General features: G+C 37.0%; 1 protein-coding gene across 1 annotated transcript; it reads left to right on the top strand.

Moving 5' to 3' along the window:
• Positions 1-6,909: 6,909 nt before the first annotated feature.
• Positions 6,910-14,915, top strand: LOC141405133 (uncharacterized). The gene is made up of 2 exons (XM_073989159.1): positions 6,910-7,260; positions 7,328-14,915. Exon 2 carries the CDS (start codon positions 9,949-9,951, stop codon positions 11,395-11,397), a length of 1,449 nt encoding a protein of 482 aa, XP_073845260.1. The 5' UTR covers positions 6,910-7,260; positions 7,328-9,948; the 3' UTR covers positions 11,398-14,915.
• The last annotated feature ends 8,425 nt before the right edge of the window (positions 14,916-23,340 follow it).

The raw sequence follows: 23,340 nt of genomic DNA on the forward strand, positions 1-23,340 counted from the left end.
AGAACACTCTCTGAAAGATCCAAAATTGAGCAAGTATGTAAAGAATTTGAAAACTACAAAATAGACATTCTCAGAATGTGTGAAGTGAGATGGCTACAAAACGGCGCACTTCGCTTGCCAAAAGGTTTTAAATTCCTTTACTCTGGTAACCTACACCATCGAAAAAACGGCGTCGGACTGCTACTATCATCCAAGGCAAACAAGGCTCTAATCAAATACGCAACTATATCTGATCGTATAATTCGTGCCAGATTCCACTCTAAATTCCGCAAAATCTCCATATTCCACTGCTATGCTCCGACCGAACCCGATGAAGAAGACAATAAAGATAAATTTTATGCCGAATTGGATGCAGCAATTAACTCTGTCCCATCTGGCAGAATATTTGTCATGTCGTATGCAACACATCAGGATGAAGATATATATCACAATATTTAAGATAAATGAATGATATTTTTCATTGACATTTGTATTACTCCCAAGGTCCACGAATGTTCTTTTGAAATTAGGGGACAATTTTTTAGTAAAATAGGGTAAACACTTTAAGAATCTGGCATGTAACGAAAAAGAGCTTTTGTTACCTTCAGAGTTTAAAATGTTAAAATCATTTTCGAAATATATATATATATATATATATATATATATATATATATATATATATATATATATATATATATATATATATATAATTTAATATGGAATTTTAAATTTCTTTATTAATATTTTTTAATAATAATCTCTCTTGATAATAAGCATTTTATCAATTATATAATGAGATATGTATCTTCTCTTATTAATAATATGTTGTACATTAAAAAATAAATATTTCGATATTTTGACACCAAATGCCACCTTTTTCATTTGAGCGGTGGCAACACTAATCACAATAACATCCATCGTTTGGATATTTGCTGCAACATATGGTCAGCCGAGTGCTAAATATGTAGTGTAGTTGTCGATTATGCATAGCGAAAAAAAGCTTAGGTGTAAAATACGAAATAAGCAAAGATGCACAAAAATAAATATGCGTTCGTTTGCTGATTTAGCCGTGTGTGTCAATATTGTGTAACAGTTGATGTGTACAGCGAATGCTAATGTTTTTAACTGCCGGCTTTTTAACCCTGATTTCAGGTTAACGAAGATACTTACAGTTTTGTATGATGTTTGGGTTGTATTTAGTCGGTAAAATGGACCATAACTTTTATGTGAATTTTTTTATCGGGAAAACTGGGAAATAATTGGTAACCTTAAAATTGTATGTCATCAAAGTACATTTTTGTATTTTTTATCCTAGTCGGCGTTGCGAAGCGCACCGTGTTCATTACTTTACCGAATGTTGAGACTGTGAAATTTTAATTGTAAATCAGCTTAGAAGTTTGATTTAGTTTTACTTTATGCTAAATTCTTTTAATGGTTTTCCTTTTTCTGTCATTCCAAATGTAATTGAAGCGTCATCACAATTGTTGACCCACATTTTCTTCTTTGGCTGCTTTTTTTCCTCATTTACTTCCATTACATTTTTACGCACTATGTAAAGCGATTTTGTAATAAAAATGCAATTAAATTTCACAGCGGGATAGGAATAAATGTTGACCTTTTTGGTGCTTTGTGGAAGATGCTCCCATTTTTAAGAAAATTAATAGCAGGTTTTTTTGTAGTCTCAGCGGAAGGGATGTCACAATGATTAATACAGTGTTGGCGGCCTTTGCTTTGTGGATTAGACTGGGCGGTATATTTTGCATTTTTTTGGGCAGACAAAAACGAGGATGATTTTGTGGTTGTAAAATTCACATAAAATGTTAAATAAAATTATTATTTTGATGTTGTTATAAAGAAAATGTTTGTGACCATAAATGTGCAAACAATCGAATAGAAAGCAAAATTTTATGACTTGGCAAATAAAAGTTTCTTAAATTCACATAAATAACAAAAATGTTTATCAGAAATATTGTCGTTTTAGTGGATTGTCCGTACGTTGTAACAGATTTGCTCAATTGCATTTTACTGCTTGGGTGGCGGGTTTTTATACCCTACACCTCTATGTGGAGAGGGTAAAATTCAAATGGCCGTTTGTTTGTGTGTCGCTCCTAAAATTTGTAATCACTCTACAAGTCACAATTTTGTTCGGCTCATCAGGGAATTGCTTGTGGATTAGGGGGCCTCATCCGATGGTAATGGTTGGATAATCGGCAAGAATAACTTTCTAGGGGTAATAAACCGTGGAATTTATCCTAATAGTTTTGTGCGGAATAAATAAGGAACAAATAAGAATATAGAGAATGTTTTGCTGAGGAGGTACCTCTAGAATGGACCGATATAGTCCATTTGGGAGTCAGCCTTTTCAATAGATATCGTGCCCATAGGGCACTTTCGGTAAAAAAAAATTGCAACTGCACTTGTTTAGGTGAGGGAGGAGAAATCCATAGGTATGTTTTTCATTGATAGTTCAACAATAGTTTGGGGGCCGCCGTGGTGCAATGGTTAGCACGTCCGCCTTGCACTCAGAAGATCTGCGGTTCGAATCCCAGGCCAAGCAACATCAAATTTTCAACGGTGGCTAAATTCCCCCTCAGTAATGCTGGCCATGAAAAACTTCGCTACAAGTGGTGTCGTAAGACACGCCGTTCGGACTCGGCAATAAAAAGTAGGTCCCATATCATTGAGCCAATATGAATCGGCGTGCACTCATTGATTATTATTATTATAGTTCAACAATAGCTCAGTTACCGTATGTTGAGCAGTGGAGGGAGAAAAGAATACATAAATAAAGAAAATAATAAAAAATAATATAAATATGATTGAAGTTTATTGGTGATTCTTCTTTTCAAACAACAAAGTAGATTACCTTTTGTAATCTGGTGATAGTGGCGACAGAGACCTTATAGTAAAAACGCGTAGACGTTATTCAACGACAAGTGGTAGATGACCAGTGAACGCAAAGGATCCCATACTATCATATACTAATACAATTGCAATTATTCCAGTGAGAGTAGGAATGTAACAAAGTGAGCAAAACGGACCACAACCGATGCCCAGCGGAGATCCGCACATTACGGTCCCCGCAGAGGGAGTTGTAGAAGAGGTGTCAGTGCGCCAATCAGCATCCGTGATTGATCGAGCAGGGGAAGTTAAGGGACAAAGTAACTAACATATACAGCACTTAAGCAAAAATGGTGTACTTTTGTCAGGGAGGTACACGAAAAGTTTTCCGTTATAGTACTTCATGAAACTTGATGTCCGTTTGGAAACAATTTTACGATGTGCCAGGTTCAGGCCAAATCGGATACTCAATTCCTATGTTCCTGGTCAAATTCGGTTTATTGGTTGTAGAAGAATTCAAAGTCTATTTTTTGAGATATTTTGTATCAAAATATGAGTGTTTCTGTGTTTTTTATATGTTCCAATCTATTAAAAAATGTCAAACCCCAATAAATACATAAAGTTTTTTTTTTTTTAATTTAAATTTGTTTAAAAACGAAGAACTTGTTTATTTAAAAAAAAAAATATTTATATGTGTAAAACGCTAAAATTCATATTGGAAAACTGTAAGAGAAACACGCATTTTTACCATGCACTCATTACAGATTTATGTAATTTCAATAAATTTCTTCTTCTTTATTTGCGCATCAGTGTTTCGGATATATGCGATCATATAATAGTTACAGATTATTTGTTGATTTACAATTTTTCTTATGTTTAACAACAATAGATTTTTATAAATATAGATATCTGTTTTTGGCGGCATTCAATAAACTTCCTTCATTTTGATGTCCGGTCCATGTCAGAATATTTTTAAGCCAAAAAACTTCTTTTCTTCCTCTGCATGGTCTTACATCAACTGATCCTTTGATAATTTTTTGCAAAAGAATATATTTATCATTTCTCATGATATGTCCCAGGTATGACATTTTTCTGGTTTTAACTGTTTTAAGGAGTTGACTATCTTGATTCATTCTTCTTAGTACCTCGTCATTTCTTATGCGATCTGTCCACGGTATTTTAAGTACTTTTCGGTATATCCAAATTTCAAATGATTCCAGTTTTCTTTCATCTATCGCCTTTATTGTCTATGTTTCTGATGCATATAATAAAACAGACCAGATGTAGCATTTCATGAATCTGGTTTTAGTTTGTACAGTAGTTTTGACTTAGCTGCCAAAAGAAGTTTTGCACGCATTTTGTGGCAGCAAAGCGAATTTCGCACTTATCTTTAATATTTGTAGCTGCCAAAAAGTGGCAGTTATCAGCCAAAGATAAGGCAGTTACCTGCCAAAGAATTGGCTCATCATGTAATATTCAGCTTCAGAATTCTTGATATCCGAAAACTATCTGGAGAGGAATAGTGAATCAAAAAGTTTATTTTGCATCAGTGGAAAGAACCAAAATGGAATTAAATAACAATTATTATCGTAATATTTGCTTCCACATCTGTCATTCAATTTCTCTTTCAAAGAAAGCGATGCTAACTTTTGCAACAACCTGCTGGTTGATATGAGATGATATGAGAAAAGTCTCCCTTGTCCCTTTTGGGATGTTTGTGGAATATAAAATAACACTGTGATACAAAAGTGGACAAACATTTTTTGCAGGGTTTCTGATGCATAAATTCGGTATTGTCGGAGTCCATGGAAGACGAAAATACCTCTGGTTTCTTTGGGTCACTTCGTTTTTTTATTTTATAATGGAAAATGTAGTGAAAAACGGGGTTTCTTGGATTTTCAACTTAACGCATTAAAAAACAGGATAATGCTTTTCCTCGTGCTCTAGGCTACGTAGAAGACACCAAACGGCGTAATTATTTACTTTTATCAACACAGTGAAAATTGCAGGGGCTCTAATGAATAAATTCGGTATTGTGGGAGTCCATGGAAGACGAAAATACCTTTAGTTTCTTTGGGTCACTTCGTTTTTTGATTTTATAACGGTAAATGTAGTGAAAACGGGGTTTCTTGGATTTTCAACTTTAAACGGACATAACTTTTTTTATACAATGGAAATTTACAGCTTATATATTTACTTTTTTCAAGAAGGAAATTTAGTTAGCTTTACAAAATGGGGAAAACCGATGAAATCGGTTGAAAAATGCGTGAGTTATGCCATATTTAGTGTGTTAACTTGTTGGTTTTTCCTTTATAAAATATTGAAATCGGTTGAAAAATGCGTGAGTTATGCCATTTTTGTGTGTTAACTTTTTGGTTTTTCCTTTATAAAATATTGGTGCCTTGTGCGTAATTGTTAACTAGACAAATTCAAACTACAATCATACACACCAAGGTACCAACTTTTATAAAGGAAAATCCAAAAATTAAAACACAAAAATGCCATAACTCACGCATTTTTCAACCGATTTTATTGGTTTTCCCCATTTTGTAAAGCTAACTAAATTTCCTTCTTGAAAAAAGTAAATATATAAGCTGTAAATTTCCATTGTGAAAAAAAAGTTATGTCCGTTTAAAGTTGAAAATCCAAGAAACCCCGTTTTTCACTACATTTACCGTTATAAAATCAAAAAACGAAGTGACCCAAAGAAACCAAAGGTATTTTCGTCTTCCATGGACTCCCACAATACCGAATTTATTCATTAGAGCCCCTGCAAATTTTCACTGTAGCACAGTGTAATTATTATTAGTTATTATTATAAGTTCGTAGAAAGAGTTCCCACGACTAAAAAAGCCTAACTATTTTTTCCATAATATTATAGGTTGTCTACAAATGATCAAAATAAAACAGTTTTCTTCTGTACAAAAGACCCTGTACATGAGTTAGCAACTGTCGCATGACATGAGCTTTGTTCCTTTACTTTTTTAATGGTAAGAGTGGTAAAAGAGAAAAGTGTCAAAATTGTTCAAAATTGCTCTCTCATGAACATTTTTACCAGAAAAGTAAAGGAACGGAAAATGGTAGATCCGGCAGCAATGTCAGAAAAAACATAAAAAAAAATCAATTTTCGTCTTTAATTTCACAGTTTTTAATTTAGTGTTGTCAGTGTTCGACTTTTTCTTCGGTTTTTCGTCCATTTTGTGAAATAATCGTCAAACAAAAGTCGAAAAATCAGTTCTGACATTTTCTACCTGCAGAAATTTTGCTGGTAGCCTGTGGTAGAAGAAAAAGCCATTTTCGCTCTCTCTCCCCTCTCACTCTCTTAAAAATTGCTTCCAGTTTTGCCACTTTTCGGGGTTAAGGAACGCTTTGCAGGTTAAAAATGGTAACAAATGGTTAAAATGGTAAGTAAAGGAACACAGCTATGATTTAGTTTTGGCTGGTAAATACAAATTTCTCTGTAATTTTTCCAAATATTATTGGTAGTTAAATAAAATTCGCACTTAGATGATTAGCAGTTAAAATTGTAATTTGCATTAAAAATTTGACAAAAATGCAAATATTTTAGTTTTTTGGCAGGGAAATCAAATTCGCACTAAAACGATTGGCAGCAAAATCAAAACTACTGTATACCGATGTCATGACTTGTCAGTATCTTGTTGTATCTGTAAAATGCATCCCCTGTCCTTCTATACGACAAGTTATTTCTTTCGAAACATCCCATTGTTCATTTAAATAAGTATTAAACGGACGGAACGGGAAGGATACAAAAGTATATATGTGCTTAAAGAGGACACTCTAAAGCATCACTCTACGAAAACGAAACTTTGTTCCATTCTTGTCTCCATTAAATTTCACAAAAATTTAGTACCTGAGGAAAAATAAAATAGCTCACTTTCTATAAACGCTACTACTATTTATTAAAATTACAACAATCCTACCTACCTAACAAAAAAAAAACACAATGATCACAATATCTGTTATAGTTTCCGAGAAATGGTTATTTCTTTCTCCAGAAATTTTTCAAAAAGACCGTATTTTCCAATATTTGGAAAAATTGTAGTTTTTAGTACTCCGCGTCCTCACTGAAATGTCAGGTTCAAAATTTCAAACCACACATAAACGTTAAATATTAGAGAATGTATTAAATACCCTTCTATTCGCACAAGTACTGTACACACAACGCATAATATATATCGATAACCATAGATTACAGCAAGCGCTTAGTCAATACTTAGCAGAGAATGGCAGATTGTAGGCTTCTTGACAGCGACGTTGACTTGTTAACATTCTTTCCTATATCAACTCTCAAACCGAAAAGACAAAACGGAACAAAACCATACTCAACGTGAAATCACAGAAGAATATTTCTAATTCTATCAAATAAATCTTACTTCAACGCTTATTAATATAAAATTTCTCAGGAAAAATCAACTAAAGGTAAAATTAATTTCAAAAAATGTGGAAAAACAGTGAAATAGCGTGTAAATTTTCTTTGTGTCTTTAGAAATTTGTACCCCTCAACCCTGCGGAGGGTTCCGCCGTCACATAATCACGTTTTAGTTATAACGGAACTCCCATAGAACAGTGGCATTAACTAAAAAGATCGACATTTTGTTAAAGATATGCCAGTGCTGGCTAGGCTAGTTGGCCCTCCACGCTCGTTCTGTACCAAATTCGCAAAATCTTTACATGCCAAACAACAAAAAACCTTTAGAAACACACGTTGCATCACAATCTGATTCCCTGTCTGCAATTTGTAAGCCAATCTGTACAGCCAACACGTATACAGTTGATAGTGCATCAGTACTCGCGGTCACATAAATCATCCTCAACCATTGGTTATTTCCATAATCTATAACCTGGAGAGTCTGGCTTCTGGTTTCTGCCACTCTACTTACTCAAATTTACAATAAAGTAGTCGCCAGTGAAAAAAAAACTGAATCGTGATCGCCTACCAGTTTACACCAGTAAGACATCACCATCACTTTCATTGGTTATGATGGTCTCTAAACTACCAAAGCCAACAGAAGAATATGTGTGGTAATCTAGTCAAATAAATATTCTAAATACGCAATATTTTCCTGACATTCTGCACCAAATTGGCCAACACTAATCTTACACCTCACAGATTAGTCAAAAAGTTCGCCAAATAATACCCGAAACCGACATTCTCAATTCAACATCTATGTATAGATTCCTGCATTAAGTACATCATTATCAAACAAGTCATCTATTCATCTGGCAAAAATTGCGTTAATGCCGGATGTAGAGTAACTCTTTGAACCTGTATCAAAAAGCAGAAAAACTGATCATCATTATTAAGAAGAGCCCACAAACATCAACAATTAAATCTTAAGATAATTATTAAGTTACACGTAAGCATCAAGTTAGCAAAGCAAAATCACATTATACCTCCTAAAGCCAACAGCGCCAGCAGAGGAAGAGGCCTCATCCCGCAGCGGCAGCGACGTCACGGCATCGGTGAGTTTTTTTATTTTTACTTCCTCCATTTTTTTATCATATGTAATTTTGCTTTGCATTGTTTTTGTAAATAAGCAGTAGAGAGAATTTGTCATAGGCAATAACGAATGACCCAATTTCATTAATCGTTTTGTTCTAACCTTCATTGGTTTTGTTATTATTTCCTAATTTCATGGGTTTCATTATTGCCTACCTGCAATCACACTAAACCCCTACGCTACTGAAGTAGAATATCTCAACTTTTCGATAGCTTCATCATAAACTATTTTGTGATTTTAATTGAATAATGAAATTATCTAAACACATGATTAGTAATACCAGTCAGTTCTATGATATAGGATTGAAATCATAATCTTGATTATTTAAGTTAATGTTCATTATCCTAGTAACTAAAATTTTTTTATAATAAATTTTGAATTCATGATGAATTTGTAAGTGAACTTGTTATTCCGTACCGGGTGTGAGCAACAGGTAAACTTGATGTAGGGCTTCAGGGACTTCGGCAAACAAGTAACAAAAGTGCACGCTGACGTCATAGGAAGGGAGGGTATAGAGCACCAATCTCCAAAACATCACGGAGATTACAACGTGTAGTGATTATTTTTTTTTGCAGTTATTGGTCGACCTTTTTGCCATCTGAAATGTGTAGATCAATTTTCACGCTTTTTGCTGTTGTTATAATTAGATTTCAGTAGGGGAGTCTATAAATGAATTTATGTTGAACCAAATTTTTGATTCTTTTGGAAGTAATGGAGAACAAGAATCCCCCCCCAGGCCGACTGAACGCTAGCCTTATCAACGACTCCCATTCGTTCTCCATCTTCAGACCTATTCTATCCATATACTTGAAAAACTGGAAGTTGGTTCATTACATAAATTGGCGCCCAGACGTGGGACCAGGAAAGCTGTTTTAGAATAAATCGTTTTCTTGCCCCATTAAATTATTTCCATCCATACATAAATTGTAAATTTCAGGACATCTTTAATTGAGACCATAGGGACTTTTAGTTTCTTTAGCTAAGATAAAATTCATTGTGTTTTGGATTTTGATAGATTGATGAGTTTCGATCATATCAACTAAAACAACAAATGGGTTTCTTTCTGGCTGTAGTTTCATAAAGTTCAGACGTTTCTTTTAAAGTACAAGTCGTACAAAACTTTCATGGATATTTCGTTATGAAACTGTGTTATCAGCGCTGGTATATCTTTGGATTTACAATATATTTGCTGATTGCAAATTATTGTCCAGTTAAATCAGAGTGAAGGTAAAAATCTTGCTGGTTTGTTCCAAACGAATATCTATGGAAGCAAATGCACAATAGAATGATTTTTTATTTTCTTTCTTATCACTCACTAAATTTTTTTATCCTATTTTTTTACCCTATGGTAGGAATTATACAATATAATTTAGCTCAGTCTAAAACTTCTCTAATACTTTTACCTTAACATATTTAAAATTGTACATTATGGAGCGAACTCCTCCACCATCTCAAAATTTGACCACATCGGTGGAAATGAATGCATCCGCTGTAGAGATCATTTGTATAGTTTGCGGAGATAAAATATTAGAAGAACAGGATGTTGTTACCTTGACAGAATGTAATCACAATTTTCACAAAAATTGTCTTGAGAACCATTTGTCCAATGCAACAGAATGTCTCTTTAGCAGAACTCAGAAAAGAAAAAATAAAGTACAATAATAGTAACCGTGGAAAACCACGAGGGGCTATGGCCAAAACATATTATACGCGTAGTCATAGTCAAGTACGTAATATTTTTCAAGAACATCTCCAAAATAATCTATCTGATAGTGAAGCTCCCAGGGAAGATGGCATGGATACTCTTTTGAATTCTCCCGTAATGAATCAGAAGCTTGGCGCAAAGAAAAAGAGTGGTAAAGCTCCACAAGCAGCCATAGCTTATGAACAAATCAGTCAGGTAGTTGGTCACACCGATACTCCATTTGATTCTCCGGTAATAAATCGGAAGCGTGATACTAATAAAAAGAGTAGTAAAGCTCCACAAACAGGTATAGATTATCATCAAATTAATCGCATTATAGAGAGTACCGTAACGAGAATGATTCAAAATTTAAAATTACAAAAAGGTGACAATCCTTCTCGAAATGACCACTCTGATTTTGATTCCGAATCAAACATATCAATGCATAGAAATTCTTCTCAAAATAATAGTAGAAATCAAAATGGCCAACCAGACACAAGTACACATTCTTCCGGAGAAAGACCTATGTCTGCCTCAGGAAATCACGGTATACGACCAGATAAATTAACAACCGTTATAAGAGATTGGAATATACGTTTCGATGGATCTCACAACGGCATGAGCGTAGATGAGTTCCTCTATCGAGTAAAGACGTTGACCAAAGAAAATTTAAACAATGACTTTTCGCAATTGTGTAAGAATTTACCATTGCTGTTAACAGGTAAGGCGCAAGATTGGTACTGGAGGTACCATAAACGAGTTCCTCAAATTGAATGGGACCCATTTTGCGCCGCCCTCAAATATCAATATAAGGAATTTAGGTCTTCTTTTGACATAAAAGAAGAAATCAGAAATAGAAAAATGAAATCGAATGAAATCTTTGAGTCCTTCTATGACTCTATTACATCAATGCTAGATAGGCTTGAAAAGTCCATGGAAGAGGAGGAATTAATCGAGATTCTGACTCGCAATTTACGGCCTGACATAAGGCACGAGTTGCTTTATGTGCCAATCTTTTCAATAGCGCACTTGCGAAAACTTGTGCAAATGAGAGAAGCTCTTTTATCGAAAGATCAATTCCGTAAAGGAATGCCTCCAAAAATAGTATCCAATCAGTGTCAAAGGCGAGTTGCCGAAATTGAGTTTGACGACAGTAATAGCTGTACAGCTGAGGACAAAAATCATCTGATTGGCGCAGTACAACAGTCTTCACGTCCCATGAAATGTTGGAACTGTGAGGAACTGGGCCATTTCAGGGAAGACTGTGAATCCGAACCCAACGTCTTTTGCTACGGTTGCGGTCAGAAAAACACGTATAAGCCCCAGTGTTCGAAATGTGCAACCAGAAAGTTATGGAAGCCAAAAAACTAGGCACCATTCTGAATCCAACCCTTAATGATGTACCACCTGTACCAATATTGGATGCACCTTCCAATTCAAATAATGGCTTGAATTCGAACCCCATAACGCCCCCTTCTTTTTCTATTCTAAAACGATATACAATCGATAATTCCTCTTTCCACAATACCAATAGGCTGATTTATCCTCTCATACCCTACCATAAAAGGTGGGACCATTATCTCAAGAGGAAGAAAGAAATATTTGAAGCTTCTGCTTTGCATATGCCTCAGAAGCGAAAACCAAAACGATCTACCTTACGCTTACGACAATATTTCCGTGAACGAAAAATTACGTCCAAATTTTATTTGTCCACTATACTATCCAACCCGTCAGACCGGAGATATTATGCATCAGTAAAATTTTTGAGTTTCAACGAACTTGGTTTATTGGACACAGGTGCTAATGTGTCATGTATCGGTTCTGACCTGGCAAATCTAGACTTTAGCTCATATAAAGAATTTTGTCCATTAAAATCCGTCGTAAATACTGCAGACGGTGTTCCACAAAAAGTCAAGGGATTTTTGAATGTAGATTTATTATTCAAAAATCAAATTGAGAAAATAAAGATTCTCATAATTCCATCTATTAATCAACGACTTATTCTGGGTCTTGATTTTTGGACAAAATTTAGACTAGCTCCAGATTTGTTCGGGAATGTAATTGTTTCATCCACACCAGATGACATTAGCAAATGTGTATCAAATATATCTGAGACACCTCCTAAAGATAATACCAATAAGGATTACCCTCTTACCCCGTTCCAACAACAGCAGCTGGAAACAGTTATCCAATTATTTCCAAATTCTGATAGACAGGGGTTTGGCAGAACCGAATTAATCAAGCACAAGATAGAAGTTGAGGGAGCAACTCCAGTGAAACAGAGATATTACCCGGTGTCCCCAGCCGTCGAGAAATTGATGTATCAAGAAGTGGACCGGATGTTATCTCTGGGAGTAATTGAACCCTCTTCTTCTTCTTGGAGCTCACCGATGCGCTTGGTTTTAAAACCCAACAAGGTTCGCCTATGCCTGGATGCAAGACGGTTAAACCAAGTCACAAAAAAAGATGCGTACCCCTTACCCAGCATCGAGGGTATTTTTTCGAGACTGCCTAAGGCTCATATAATAACGAAACTGGACCTGAAAGACGCATACTGGCAGATTGGTCTCACCGAGGAATCAAAAGCTTTAACAGCTTTTACAATTCCCGGTAGACCTCTCTACCAGTTTGTTGTAATGCCATTCGGGCTTTGCAACGCCCCGGCAACCATGTGTAGACTTGTTGATGAACTTATACCGCCTGATCTACGGAACAGTGTATTTGGTTATCTCGACGATTTGATTGTGGTGTCGGAAGATTTCAATACCCACATCACGGTTTTGGTAAGACTAGCCGAACAATTAAGGAGAGTCAATCTCACCTTAAATATCGCAAAATCGCATTTTTGCGTAACCGAGGCCAATTATCTTGGATATATAATAGGCAATGGAGGATTAAAACCGATCCACAAAAAATTGACTCGATTCTTAATTGGCCGGTCCCCAAGAATATAAAACAGGTACGAGGCTTCCTAGGATTAGCCGGATGGTACCGTAGGTTTGTGGCAAATTTTTCTTCTATCGTTTTCCCTATAACAGAGGTCTTATCGACGAAACGGAAATTTAAGTGGACAGACGCAGCGCAAGAAGCGTTTGATCACCTCAAGCAGCTGCTTACTAGCGCCCTAATTCTGTCCAATCCGGACTTTTCAAAGAAATTTTTCTTGCACTGCGATGCCAGCGATTTTGGCATCGGGGCAGTATTAGTGCAGCTGGATGAGGAGTGCAATGAAAAACCCATTGCTTTTATGTCCCGAAAACTTACGTCAGCACAAAGGAATTACAGTGTGACCGAACGTGAATGTTTGGCAGCTGTAGAGGCCATTAAAAAATTCCGTTGTTACCTGGAACTCCAGGAGTTCGAGGTAATAACGGACCACTCCTCATTGCTCTGGTTAATGAGACAACCAGACCTGACTGGTCGCTTAGCCCGATGGGTTTTTAAATTGCAAGGGTTCAAGTTTACCATACGGCATAGAAAAGGGAAAGACCACGTAGTGCCGGATGCACTATCCAGAATGCCTGAAAACGAAATTTCATCTCTGGAAATAACCGAGACTGAAATAGATTTAGACTCTCCCCACTTTGATAGCGATGAGTACAAAAACTTACGAACAACAGTTCAGAACGACATGACCAGATATCCGGATACAAGGATAATAGATAAGTACCTTTATATCCGAACAGATCATTACAGAGGTGAAGAGGACCAGGAAAATGAATGTTGGAAGCTTTGGGTTCCAAAGGATTTGAGGAGTGATGTGATCCACAGAGCTCACAATTCCGCAGTTTCAGCCCACTGTGGCATTGTTAATACCCTCGAATTAATTCGTCGCCACTTCTTTTGGCCCGGACTTGTACAAGATGTACGCAAGTACATACAGTCTTGTGACACTTGTAAGTCCTCAAAAGCACCCAACTTCATTTTAAAGCCTGCTATGGGGTCCCCTGTTGAAATTTCAAGACCATTTCAACGGATGTACATTGACCTATTAGGGCCATATCCGCGTAGCAAGCATGGGAACCTCGGAATTTTAATTGTGTTGGATCACATAAAGAAGTTCCACTGGCTTTTCCCCCTTAAAAAATTTACCTCTAATTGTATCAGTGACATTCTACTAAAACAGATTTTCCACACATACGGTGTTCCGGAGACGTTAATGAGCGACAACGGGTCTCAATTTAAGGCAAATGAGTTCAATGCCTTTTTAACATCACTAGGTATAACACATCAATACACGGCGTTATACTCTCCACAATCAAACGCTTCGGAACGTTGTAAACCGTTCCATAATTGCAGGAATTCGGAGCTATTTGAAAAAAGATCACACTTTGTGGGATCAACATTTGAGTTTTATCAGTTGTTCGTTAAGAAATACATATCATCAAGCTATCCAATGTTCCCCATACAAAGCTCTATTCGGCCTCGACATGGTTACACATGGTAGCTCTTATAAACTCTTACGAACTTTGGACAGTCTGAACGAGCCACGCGTAAAACTCTGCCGTGATGATGACCTACAGGTAATGCGTGCTAAGCTGAAAGAACACCTAGCGCAAGCTTATGAAACGAACGCTAAGCAATATAATTTGAGAACCCGCCCCATATCCTATAAAGTTGGAGATTTAGTCTTTCGAAGGAACTTTGCTCAGAGTTCCCAAGAAAAAAAATTCAGTTCCAAGCTAGCTCCTTTATTTATAAAGGCAAAAATCAAAGAGAAAATTGGTAACCATTATTACATCCTACAGGATTTGGACAATAACAGTACCGGCACATATCACGCCAAAGATATGAGGCCTTAACAACTAGTTCTCCCCCTAATACTTCACCATAACATGGTAGTATTATGTGGTTTGTAATGTCAGGTTCAAAATTTCAAACCACACATAAACGTTCGTTCTGTACCAAATTCGCAAAATCTTTACATGCCAAAAAACAAAAAACCTTTAGAAACACACGTTGCATCACAATCTGATTCCCTGTCTGCAATTTGTAAGCCAATCTGTACAGCCAACACGTATACAGTTGATAGTGCATCAGTACTCGCGGTCACATAAATCATCCTCAACCATTGGTTATTTCCATAATCTATAACCTGGAGGGTCTGGCTTCTGGTTTCTGCCACTCTACTTACTCAAATTTACAATAAAGTAGTCGCCAGTGAAAAAAAAAAACTGAATCGTGATCGCCTACCAGTTTACACCAGTTTACACCAGTAAGACATCACCATCACTTTCATTGGTTATGATGGTCTCTAAACTACCAAAGCCAACAGAAGAATATGTGTGGTAATCTAGTCAAATAAATATTCTAAATACGCAATATTTTCCTGACATTCTGCACCAAATTGGCCAACAATAATCTTACACCTCACAGATTAGTCAAAAAGTTCGCCAAATAATACCCGAAACCGACATTCTCAATTCAACATCTATGTATAGATTCCTGCATTAAGTACATCATTATCAAACAAGTCATCTATTCATCTGGCAAAAATTGCGTTAATGCCGGATGTAGAGTAACTCTTTGAACCTGTATCAAAAAGCAGAAAAACTGATCATCATTATTAAGAAGAGCCCACAAACATCAACAATTAAATCTTAAGATAATTATTAAGTTACACGTAAGCATCAAGTTAGCAAAGCAAAATCACATTATACCTCCTAAAGCCAACAGCGCCAGCAGAGGAAGAGGCCTCATCCCGCAGCGGCAGCGACGTCACGGCATCGGTGAGTTTTTTTATTTTTACTTCCTCCATTTTTTATCATATGTAATTTTCTTTGCATTGTTTTTGTAAATAAGCAGTAGAGAGAATTTGTCATAGGCAATAATGAATGACCCAATTTCATTAATCGTTTTGTTCTAACCTTCATTGGTTTTGTTATTATTTCCTAATTTCATGGGTTTCATTATTGCCTACCTGCAATCACACTAAACCCCTACGCTACTGAAGTAGAATATCTCAACTTTTCGATAGCTTCATCATAAACTATTTTGTGATTTTAATTGAATAATGAAATTATCTAAACACATGATTAGTAATACCAGTCAGTTCTATGATATAGGATTGAAATCATAATCTTGATTATTTAAGTTAATGTTCATTATCCTAGTAACTAAAATTTTTTTATAATAAATTTTGAATTCATGATGAATTTGTAAGTGAACTTGTTATTCCGTACCGGGTGTGAGCAACAGGTAAACTTGATGTAGGGCTTCAGGGACTTCGGCAAACAAGTAACAAAAGTGCACGCTGACGTCATAGGAAGGGAGGGTATAGAGCACCAATCTCCAAAACATCACGGAGATTACAAAGTGTAGTGATTATTTTTTTTTTGCAGTTATTGGTCGACAGGGGAGTTTCCTTTTTGCCATCTGAAATGTGTAGATCAATTTTCACGCTTTTTGCTGTTGTTATAATTAGATTTCAGTAGGGGAGTCTATAAATGAATTTATGTTGAACCAAATTTTTGATTCTTTTGGAAGTAATGGAGAACAAGAATCCCCCCCAGGCCGACTGAACGCTAGCCTTATCAACGACTCCCATTCGTTCTCCATCTTCAGACCTATTCTATCCATATACTTGAAAAACTGGAAGTTGGTTCATTACATCACCTTATAATATTTTAACCTAATTTTTTGGTTTGCTTACCTTCAATACGATTACGATCGAATCCCATATAGAAATTAACAATCGATGACGACATAAAATTGGGGTTTTGGCCAGGAAAATCGATTTCTGAACCACTGTGTGGCGTAAACTTTGTTATTGATATTCCTGCCCTATCCTGTCACAAACTATTTTATGATGATGATTCTTAGCCTTTACAATTCAACAATAGATTACGAGTAAAAATATTAAATTTTATGGGTCACATGGGAATCTCACTCGGTAGTTGAGAAACTCTACAAGTTTTGAGGACAATAAACTCTTCTAAGTTAGAAGACAGGTAGCCACCAAATACAGTGCCCGCTTCACAAGGAAACCTTTGGTCCACCGTGCTCATCCTGGTTGGATTTGAAGATGATGAAGAGAGGATTCGCGGGTTCTTACCTGTTTGATTGAAGATGAAGAAATGTCCGTGATATTGCTGGATGGTTAATACTGGAACAGAAAGTGAATAGGAACGAAATTAATTAGGTGTTTTTGTCCTTCTGTACGATTTTGGATGACGTAGGGGATGAAAGATACCAAACAACTGCCCTGACCGGCTTTAACATGGCAAAGCGCAGGACTTATCTTGGTCTCTCTTATCTCAAGTGGACACTGACCTCCCCGCGGTGTCACCTGGGGAGCTGCCTTTAACACCCGTTTAAGTGAGCTAACTTGTGCCGCTCGTTCACCCAAAAGAAAGTTAAGAACTTTGGTTTGGGCTTAGTGTGAGTAACATTCCCCTAGAAAAAAGCAGCCTACTATGAAGAAACGAAAGAAAAGAAAAACAAAAACCTCTAATATTGACGACCCCCGCACAAGTTTTAAGGACCATGATATGCGAATCTGCACCTGGAATGTCCGCACTCTTTATAGAGAAGGTGCAGTTTATGCACTGGCGGATGTACTTGCAAAGTACAAGGCCGATATAACTGCCATACAGGAAATACTATACGATTGAGAAAGGCGTCACAACAACACCTAAAGGTGACGCACTTTATTATAGCTTCCATGACATAAAGTATGAGTTTGGTTGCGGTTTTATAGTTAGTCGGAAGTTAAAACATTTGGTCTGGTTTCATCCCGGTGGATGAATGACTTGCCATAATTCAAAATGTTTGAACATCAGTCTTATTTGCGCCCATGCCCCCACCGAAGACAAGGACGAGCAAACCATATTTTAAGAGCACTTAGAAAAAACATGTGATCGTTGTCCTGCCCATGATATTAAAATTATTCTAGGCGATTTTAATGTCAAAATTGGAAAAGAGAATATCTTTGGCTCAACAGTCGAAAAATTCAGTCTCCATAATGTAACATCTGACAACGGAACGAGTCTGATAGACTTTGCAACAGCAAAAATATAGTAGTTAGCAGCACCAAGGGTTCGTAAGGGTTCGTGGCTGTCACCAGATCAGAAAACAAGAAACCAAATTGATCACGTTGTGATTGATGGAAGGCATTCATCGAGATGTGTGAGGATGTACGATCGATCTGGGGAGTAAACATCGACTCGGATCACTATCTTGTTGCAGGAAAGGTACGTATCCGTCTAAACGTGGCAACTAAAGTACGAACAGACATAACACGGAACTTCGACATCGGTAAGCTGCAAACACAACAGACAGCCACTGCATATTCCACTCAACTAGCCCAATTGCTTGATGAAAGCACCCCCCGCCCACGATAACATATCAGCACAGTGGGAAAATATTGCCCACTCTGTGCAAACAACCGCAAATTCCATTCTTGGATGCCAGAGACCTCCACCAAGGAATCCATGTTATGGATTTCGAAGAGAAGAATGCGGCATATAGGGCTACTCTATAATCAGTAGCAACTCGTAGCGCACGAGAGATGTATCGGAAGAAAAGGAGAGATGTGAAAAATCTTTTCCGCAAGAAAAAAAGAAAATTGGAAAAGCGCGAATGTGAAAAAAATCGAGAAAATTCTACCAAAGAGTAAAACATCAAACTGATGGTTTTGGTACAGGCACATCCTCCTGTAGAGACGCGCAGGGAAATCTGATATTGTGTGAACAACTAAAGCCTATAGTCAATGAAATAATTGGCCTATATAGTGCGGCTATAGACCGGGCGAATCCACCATTGACCACATACTATTTACCTTGAGACAAATCCTGAAAAAAGACTCAAGAGATGCAGATCGACACCTAACATATTTTTGTCGATTATAAAGCAGCTGATTCGACAGTCCTATACGTTCAAAGGTACTTCAAGCCATGTCTGATTTTGGTATTCCCGCAAAGCTCATTCGGCCTTCTAAGATGACATTAACTGTGCGGTCCCCGGTCCTCAGTTAAAATAGGAAAGAACCTCTACGAAGAGTTTACTACTAAAAGTGGTTTCAGATCTCGTCTGATATATTCAACGTCTTGTTGGAAAAGGCTATACGAGGTGCAGATGTTAAAAGAAATGCCACAATTTACACCAATATCCACATGTTTCTTGCTGATGATATAGACATCATGGGACGATCAGTAAGGGCAACTACTGCTTACTTAAGCCAGAGTAGCATCTATTATTGGCCAATACAATTCTTCTTCTTATTTCACAACTGATTATGTTGTTTTGTTTATGGCGTTGCCGAGGTAGACGAAGTCTTTAACTACCTCAAAAGTATAGGAACCAACTTCCACAGTGGGTCCTAGTTCTATGGACGCATTGCGCGTCGACATCATCAGCTTGGTCTTGTCGGCGTTTACGGCCAGACGCACTTTACAGATTCTCCTTCAACTTTCTTAAAGATGTTTTATCCAAGTTTGTATTCGAAACTAAGCTTGACCGATTAAGCCTGCAGTACTCAATATTGTTGTGCTCCCATTTACTTGACATAGATTTTAAGCTGCAATGGCCTCCAAAACAATTCTGATCTCTGATATGAGAGAAGAGGCGCAGACCTACGTCCAGGGACTGTCAGACATATTGATTTTGATATATTGTATACAGATCCACCATGCCAGATCTTTACGGTTTTCTATCCTACCACTTCGTCAACTGTCTCATTTCTCTCAACAGTGCAGTGCCAAATTAATGCTGAATATCCACGCACAGTGCGAAATTTGGGAAGTTTAGTGGAACTTTAAGGGATTTTCAAAGAAATGAAATTAATTAAACTTTTATTGAATTCGTTAGCTAAGTACTCCATTGCAAATGATCCATACTCAGTTTGCCGATTTACTCCACGAAACGACTAAAAAATGCACTTATAGTTGCACTTTCGTTTAATATTTTTATACCCTCAGCCTTTAGGCTATGAAGGGTATATACACTTTCATACGGGCAAAATGTGCCTCATCGAAATAATGGTTTTAGACCCCAAGTATGTTTGGACGAAATGTGTTTCAGACAATTTGGAGTCGATTGAGCAATGTCCGTCCGTCCGTCCGTCTGTCTGTCTGTCTGTCTGGCTGGCTGGAGCGCACGATAACTCTCGAACGGATGAACCGATTCGGTTCAAATTTTGGCTTTCGTAATATTTTGCCCAAACTTAGTTTAAGTTCGAAGATGAGCTATATCGGTCCACTCCTTCCGGGGGGAGGCCCCACAAAAGTTCGAAAATGTTCGGAAAATTTGTGCGCACGATAACTCTTGAAGTGAGTAACCGATATGGTCCATACTTTGCCCATCGTGGAGCGTGTACCAGACTTAGATCAGGTTTTAATATGGACTCAATTGGTCCACTCCGTCGGGTACCTCCCACACTCGCTTGATTTTTGCTTTAACACCTTGTATTCACTGCCCTCCATACGACGGTATAAGTTTCATCAGGGGCAAGTCCATACTTCCTGAGAAAATAGCCTGAAAGTTGCAAAAAACCCCTATGACACCGTGTGAGGAGGTTGGAGGGCAAAATAACTCTCGAACAGGTCTGCCGATTCGGTCCAAAGTTTGGTCTTAGCAATATTTTGTCCAAACATAGTTTAAGTTCGAAGATAAGCCATATCGGTCCACTCCTTCAGGTACCTCCCCCACAAAAGTTCAAAAATGTTCGGAAAAATTGTTCGTACGGTAACTCTTGAAGGGAGTGGCCGAATTGGTCTATACTTTACACATCCTAATATATCTACTAGATATAGATCAGGCTCAAATATGGACTATATTTGTCCACTCCATCCGGAACCTCCCACACAAAATGTCGGATAAGTTCACTTTAACACCTGCTCTCGAATCACTTTGATTTTTGTTGAAGCAACTTGCATTCGCTGTCTCAATTACGATGTTAAACATTTTTTCAGGGGTAGGCCCATACTTCTTGAGCAAACATCCCGGAGGGTGTAAAAATCCCCTATGGCACCATATGTAGTGGCTGGAGATCCACTTTCATAATGGTCAATGTAGATCCATTCCTTTTAGTATCTCCTCCGCAAAACTTTTGATCTTTAATCCTAATCAACATTTTTGTCGGTTCAAACGCCCAAATTTTTAAAACCCCTTAAATACATACGTATTTTGGGAAAAAATTGTTTCAATATACATAGGCTGAGGGTATATCTCTGTCGGCAAAGCCGACTGATACTTTTTTACTTGTTTTTTTGTAAGATATGTATTTTTGATTCATTAAAAAAATGGAGTGGCGCGGAGAAATGGTAAGTCAGTATGCCACGATTTATTTTTCTTAATATTTTACAAAATAATTATGATATTTTACACTTTAAAAAATGCAAAAAACCCTTATTGTTTTCGTGCAATTTTAGTCGGAAAGAAGTGATTTTTTTGAAGTTTTCAAAATTGTAATTTTTTATTTTTCGTGGTCATTTCAAAAGTGAATTACGTACATTCACGTGTTAAGATATATATAATCTGAAAGATTGGATTCTCCTCTGTTCGCAAAGCTTTTAAACTGGTGCGGTATCGCGCGGTCTTTGGAGATATTCAAGATTTTCTAAAAAGACTTCGGGAATTTCATTCAGTTGCATTTTCCAAAAGTGGCGACAATGAACGCCATTGCTGACTGTGTTTTGAAGAAATGGACTTACTAATTCTAACAGTGATAATTTCTGTAAAATTAAGAAACCTCTCGCAATTTTTCATAGTTTTGACCTCTAAATGTTGGTGATTTACATATAGTGCAACATTTTTAGATGCTGCGGTACAAATACCAAAATACGTTAAAAATTGTAATGCCGTGCAGACCTGAACTTGATCTGAAAGACATTATTAACAAAATTAATGGTACAGACCTGCTGAATGGACCAATTAACATTATAGATACTAATGAAAACAAAAAATATTGACATTTTACTCCTTAATAGATGTGTAGGGTTGTGGGGCTTCACCCAGAAGGTTTTTTATTCGCTAACATCTTAAAATTTACATTTGCGTCAAAATCGGCTGCAATTTATGTCTTTAACCTTTAAAATACCCAATATGAGGGAACCCGGCATGTGGGGCTATTCCAAAACGCGAACCTATATTGAAAATATTTTGTACATAAGTTTTCTATCCGCTGAAAACTCAATATACCAACTTGCATCAAAATCGATTGAAAAATGAATGTAAAACGTAAAAACGGCAGCCACCGTTACATGACCGCTACAGGAAACCGCGGGTCTATGTGGCCCAATTTGAGTCCCACACTGTCCACTAATATAAGAAACATTTGTGCAAAATTTTAGGAATCTACACTTTTTCCTTTAAAAGTTATTAGTAAAGTTCCGCTAAAGTGCTCATATTTTGCACTGTGCAACGGTGGGAAAATACCCTTCAGTAACACTGTGCAACACGAAAATTATTAATCATATTATGACACCGCAGCGGGATAGAAGACCAAAAATAAGAAGACATGTGTCCCGGCGCTGTTCCCTATCACTTCAACTTTCGCGGTTATGGGCCCCCAAAGACCAGGCGTCCGCAAGAATTGAGCCAGAGCGCTAAATTTTTGAACCCGAGGCAGGTCAAGTTCGAAGATATAGATCACATACAACGGTACCTCCTGATTTTCGGTATTTTGAAGGTTTTAGCTACAATTTTTGACTGAACTACCCATAACTTGACATTTTAGATTTCTTACAGCCACGAAACTTCTTCACTAAAAGTCCATGTTTAGGTATAGCCCACATATAACGGTACTTGAGGGTTTTAGTTACAATTTTTAACCGAACTAGCTGTAATGTGACATTTAATGTTCTTAGGGGTTACAACACTACTCCACCAAAAACTGTTAACATAGGTCCATGTTTAGGTATAGCCCAAATTTGACGATTGAGGTTCACAGTAGTCACAAAACGTTCTCACTAAAAATGTTTAATATAGTTCCACTTTTTGGTACGGGCCCCATTTAACCGTACCTCCCCTTTTTGGTATTTTCTGAAATTTAGCTTTATTTCTTGACCGAACTTACTGCAATTTTACATTTGAAGCTTCTATTGCACACAACACTTCTCCAACAAAAGTAGGTCAATGTTTTGGTATAGGCCCCACGTAACGGTACCTCCCGAATTTAGGTATTTCCAGGATTTTTGCTACATTGTTTGAACTTTTTCACCAAAAAATTGTCAACATATGTCCACAATTTGATATAGCCCCCATATAGAGGTACCACGCGATTGAACACACTTTTTATATTAGATTAGATAATTTAGACATTTGGGTTATCAGTGGTCGAAAAATGTTTGTGGACAGGAAAGGAAACTAATTATT

The sequence above is a fragment of the Musca autumnalis genome, unplaced genomic scaffold, assembly GCF_047663935.1.
Source record: "Musca autumnalis isolate F117 unplaced genomic scaffold, ASM4766393v1 scaffold_1, whole genome shotgun sequence".
NCBI lineage: Eukaryota > Metazoa > Arthropoda > Insecta > Diptera > Muscidae > Musca > Musca autumnalis.